The sequence below is a fragment of the Myotis brandtii genome, unplaced genomic scaffold, assembly GCF_000412655.1.
Source record: "Myotis brandtii unplaced genomic scaffold, ASM41265v1 scaffold889, whole genome shotgun sequence".
NCBI lineage: Eukaryota > Metazoa > Chordata > Mammalia > Chiroptera > Vespertilionidae > Myotis > Myotis brandtii.
This window is the reverse complement of record NW_005371640.1, coordinates 1,439,982-1,445,439: the sequence shown is the minus strand read 5'-3', so window position 1 is coordinate 1,445,439 and position 5,458 is coordinate 1,439,982. Positions and strand designations below refer to the sequence as shown.

The window sequence follows — 5,458 nt, the reverse complement described above, 5'->3', positions numbered from 1 at the left end:
GCACTGCACTTTTCAAACAATTTGTACACCCTCACCAAGGCTAGTTCCTGAGAGAAATGGCAGGTCACCTTTCAGGCATGTCCCAGGTCCAATCTCTCTGCCTCATCCAAGAGCGTATGCTTTTCTTCAGCCATTTCTTCTCATTATTCCAGGATTATCATTATTATTAATCACGTGTGTTCTCATTATAACCAGACATAACTCCCTCCCTTTAATGTCGTAGACCCTGCTCACCTCCTTCCCGTCTCATTTCGTTTTCTCCACTTTCCCTTGACTTATCCTTAATAGTTCAGTGAAGAGTGTTATCCCTAATGTCCACGCTGCCTTTAGTGCCTCCATATTACTCCTTTCCCCATCTCCAATATGATTTGCAGACCGCAGGCTGTTATATCACCCAGAGTTTTCTGACAGTCACATCTTTAATCTCTGTAGTGCCTCACAATGTCCTATTTCCTGCAAGCACCCCTCTCTCCTCTGCCCTGCTATCAAGTTGAATTAGGTGTACTTCCTGTTTCTACTGCACCCCATCATGCTCCCTTCCCTTTGCCAATGCCACTTCCTCCCAGCTGGGTTAAGTATCCCAAAAGTACCCAATGTACAGAATTTTCATAGTACGCTCTGATGCCCCTTTCAAATCGCCCCAAGCCAACTCTTGGATTTTTATGGCTCCCTGTGATGTCTTCTTCCTGTTCCAACCCAAGATTGGTCACATTAGCTTTTCTACATGTTCATGGCACCCCAAGCTCATCTCTGTTACAGCACTTACGACACTACCAGTTTATGTATTCATCTCTCCCATGTCATCTATAACATCCTTTAGAACTGGGGGCTGTGTGTCAATGAGTATTTTCAGGATGTACACTGGTGATTCACACATGACTGATGGTCAATAAATGAGCAAGGTGTCCTGGACATTATGCTTTTATTTTTTCCCAATATTCTGCAATAACTAAGCAACATCACGGTAGTTTTAAGTCTTCTTTACACAACAGCAGACACAAAGGTTTTCAGAAAGGTCAGACATAAACAAATCCCACCCCCCCTCCCATCCCTCTTTCACATTTTACTGGTTATTTCAAAGAACAGACTACTCAATGCTATAAAATAGGTACCAGATCACGGAATATGATGAAAAGACTTCATTGTATAACGTTAGGAAAACTGTTACACTAAATCTCAAAGACAAAAAAAAAAAAAAAAAGAAAAATACCTTTTCTTCAATGGTATTTTAAACGTATTGTGTGGCCTTAAACAACATTGTATTAAAGCGAATAAAATTTTACAATATCCAAAGCAAACGGTCTTTTTCGCACTTCCAACTATTAGCACTGATCACATATACAAACACAGCGCGCCCGCTTCCCCATAATATCCAACCGAGAACCCAGGTGATATACTCCTTGCGGTACCTGTGAACCTCTTTACACCCCGCCCCCCCCCCACACACACGCACACACCCAAGGGTGTGTGCCCGATTTCCCTAAGGGGCGAAGTAATCTGCAACACCTGAATTGAGGATAGCCTCAACTTCGGCATCATCATCCGAATCCCAGTCGTAATTACATGGCCAGTCCTTGGAGCAGCGGTTACGCACCCTTGCCACGAAATGCATGACTTTCAGCTTGCTTGATTCCACGTGTGCTCGAGGTCCCCAGAAGAACTGGTACTCTACGGGGCAGCTCCGCGGCACCGGCTTATAAATCAGGTACCCTCGGCGCACAAACTCTTCCGTGACGACCTTCTTCGGATCGCCAAAGATGCTGTGCTGCCGGCCCGGCTGCATCCCCAACTTCCCCAGCACTTTCCAGACCAGAGCCTCCTTGGCGCTGTTGCCCATGATGAAGATGAGGGCTAATATGGACATCAGGAGACTTTTCTTGGTGCCTTGAAAATTGCTCCGGGCTACCGCGGGCTTTTGCGCTTGAGCAGTACTGGAGGCTTCCTGGGGGGTGGTGGAGGCCTCCGCTGGAGTGCTGGGGTCTTCTTCCGGGCCGCTAAGGTCGTCCTCGGGGGTGCTCGGGACCACAGACGCGGCCATCGGGGTCTCTGAGGCTTCTGAGGCCTGTATCTTGCGATTGTTGCGGTTCTCTTCGGCGGCCCTCGCGTTACGGCGGCGCCTGCTCTTTCGTCCCCGTGGCATGTCGCTGGCTAGGGGCGCTGAGCCTACAGCAATCCTAAGGGAAGGATGCCTAGAACCCCTGCAGAAAGCGACTGTCTACCTTCAGAAGGGGCTACCGCGGAAGCCACCAACGCCACTAGAGTCTTTGTAGCACGAAGCCAGACGGTCTCAGCGACAGCGCTCACCCCCACGCAAGCCCACTCGCGGGGACAACCGCCACCTGCACGCGCCCCAGCCGCGAGCGCGCGAGAAGGGAAGGCTCGGCTGAATCGGCCCCGCCTCTCCTGCCACGCACTCCCCGAACTCTCAAAAGGAAGTGGGCGGCTCCGCCACCCAGACTTCCGCTGTCAGATAGGAACGGGGGCTGGCCCCTGCAGGGGTGGGGCTAGATCCCAAATGAAGACCAGGGATTGGCGAGGTGAGGGGTATGCAGAGGAGAAATGCACAGGGATCATGTATTTTTTCAATCTAGTGCAGGATTGGCTCGCAGGCCCTGGGAAGGAATGTGTCTCTTTCTCCATTCCCACGGAAGGCAGGCAGGGTGTATTTGTGTGGTGGTGGGGAAGGGGCGTGGATTCTTGGAAGGAATCAGCTATTCCCAGCTCTCCCTTCCTGTCTTGGTTTACACAGCGCATTCATCCACTCGCCCTGTTTTCAGAAGGCATTCATGTGTATACTAATTAACTCGTGGGCCCATCTAAGACCCAGATAACGTGGCGACGAGAGGACGTAGAACTGCAAAAGCAAACAGCGCACAAGAGACGCAGGGCCTTGAAAACGTTGTGTATCCAGGGGATGATCAAACAGGGCACTGATTGGCTGCCTCACAGAGGAGCAGACTATTGTCTGGAAGGTCACTCAGGAAGCAATTAGGATAAAAAGCAAGAGGGGATGAAAATGAGCCTTAGGGCGGTTGCCATGGAGATGGAGAGGCAGAAAGGCATTTTAGGGTGATGATGGACAGGCTTTCGAGTCTGATTGGGTGAAAGTGGTAAATGGGGAGAGGGTGGAGTGTAGGTTGGCTCTGAGGTTTCTAGGCTCCAGTCTGCCTGGATACCTGATTTTTTGCTTCTTTCTTTCTTTCATTCGGTTATCCGAATGTAATTTGGAGCATATTCGGAAGTTACCCACCCCAGGTCTTTGCTCACCGTTTCCTCTGTCTGAATTTCCTTTCCTCTCATCTCCAAGTAGCTACATTCCACCTGTCTGCTCACAGGCCTTTCTGTCCCTGAAGCTTGTCTTGGTCTGCCCCAAAGGGCAAGGAGTCAATATTTGCCCCCCGCTCCCGCTGAGAAAGGAGTATTTAGGGAAAGCACCGTGTATCTTTCTTTAAAAAAAATTAATGAATTTATTTGGGTGACATTGGTTAATAAAATTATATAGGTTTTAGGTGTACAAGCCTATAATACTACATCATCTGTACATTGCATTGTGTGTCCATCACCCAAAGTCAAGTTTTCCTCCATCATCATTTTTCCCCCCTTTACCCTCTTCTACCTCCTCCCACGCCCCTTTCCCCCTGGTAATCATCATATTGTCTGTGTCTATGAGTTCCTTTTCTTTTTTTTTCTTAATACCTTTATCTTTTTCACTTCAAAGTGAGCTGATTAGCCAACTCTGCATTATCACAGGAGTGATGGTACTTCCTAAAATTCACCCTAAGATTCTCTGGGGTCTTCAGGGTACTGACTCACGTCAAGTGGTATCAGGGATAATATGAACAAAAGCTGCCAAATATTATACTCATGAAATCAGCCTGTGTGCTCTTGTGGACCCTAGTTGCATATCACTGGTAGGCTTTAAGTCCCTCCCCGATTACTCCTGGACATGCCTTTTCCTTGGGAACTCTAGTCCTTCATGCTTTCTGTTTAAGGGTTGGAATGACTCTGAGAGGGAGGTGAAATATCTGCCTCCTGAAAATAAAATAAGTAAGCAATTACGTTAAAGCTCTCTCAGCTGTTAACTGAAATAACAGTTATTCATAACCATTAACAAAAACACTTATTATTAACCATGTTGTGTTTCTTTCCTTATCATATATACTGGATTCAGCTTGTTGTTATTCATAATATCAATAATAAATAACTTCCTTCTGCCATTCTTTTTTTATGGTCATAACTTTTTTCTTTATTGATTAAGGTATTACATCTGTGTCCTTATCCCCCCATTGCCCCCCTACCTCCACTCATGCCCTCACCCCCCCTATTGTCTGTGTCCATTGGTTAGGCTTATATGCATGCATACAAGTCCTTTGGTTGATCTCTCCCCCTTACCCCCACCCTCCCCTACCTTCCCTCTGAGGTTTGACCGTCTTATCGATGCTTCATTGTCTCTGGATCTGTTTTTGTTCATCAGTTTATGTTGTTCATTATATTCCATAAATGAGTGAGATCATGTGATATTTATCTTTCTCTGACTGACTAGCTTATTTCGCTTAGCATAATGCTCTCCAGTTCCATCCATGCTGTTGCAAATGGTAAGAATTCCTTCTATTTTTACCGCAGCATAGTATTCCATTGTGTAGATGTACCACAGTTTTCTAATCCACTCATCTGCTGATGGGCACGTAGGCTGTTTCCAAATCTTAGCTATTGTAAATTGTGCCACTATGAACATAGGGCCTTCTGCCATTCTTAATGTGCATTATCTCTAGGTGGTCACACTCATTAGAATGCCCAATGTAAGTATGAGGCATCTCATGTCGTGACAAACATAATAACTGGCTTGATATCAAATCCTTGGCAGATGATAGAGCCAGGATTTTTGACTCACTTCCCCTGATACCACAGACATTGTTGTTTCTACTCTGGGTCATAAATGTCAGATTTCCCATTACCACCACTCTGACTTACAGGGTTTCCTATCTAGATTTATGCAGCAGGCTCCTTCCTGGCTTTACTCCACTTCCAGTCCCTCCTCATCCAACATATGGACATAATAAGTTCCTCTTGAATGGGCCCCCACTTATTGTTTAGTAATATGCTCTTTAGCCTCCATGTGTTTGTGTGTTTTTCTGTTTTTTGTTTGTTTGTTTTTCTTGTGGTTCAATTCTAGTTTCATACCACTGTGGTTGTGTCAATCCCGTCTGTCCTGAAATGTTTCTTTTGAGAAGTCATCTGACAGTCTTATGGGAACAATCTTGTAGGCAACTAACTGTGTTTCCCTTGCTGCTTTTAAGATTCTCTCTTTGTCTTTAACCTTTGCCATTTTAATTATGACATGTCTTGGTGTGGGCCTCTTTAGGTTCACCTTGTTTGAGTGTCTCTACGTTTTCTGGACTTGTGTGACTTTGAACTTCAGCAAGTTAGGGAAATATTCAGCCATTATTTTTTCAAACAT

At 46.0% G+C, this 5,458-nt stretch overlaps 1 protein-coding gene across 1 annotated transcript; it reads right to left on the bottom strand.

Annotated features, from left to right (window-relative positions):
• Nucleotides 1-905: 905 nt before the first annotated feature.
• Nucleotides 906-2,417, bottom strand: LOC102238867 (melanoma-associated antigen H1). Its single transcript, XM_005885040.2, has one exon. The coding sequence runs from the start codon at nucleotides 2,138-2,140 to the stop codon at nucleotides 1,481-1,483; it is 660 nt and encodes a 219-aa protein (XP_005885102.1). The 5' UTR covers nucleotides 2,141-2,417; the 3' UTR covers nucleotides 906-1,480.
• Nucleotides 2,418-5,458: the final 3,041 nt, after the last annotated feature.

Bases quoted from the DNA above. Each gene is read 5' to 3' on its own strand.
- LOC102238867 (XM_005885040.2), bottom strand. From the start codon at position 2,140: ATGCCACGGGGACGAAAGAGCAGGCGCCGCCGTAACGCGAGGGCCGCC.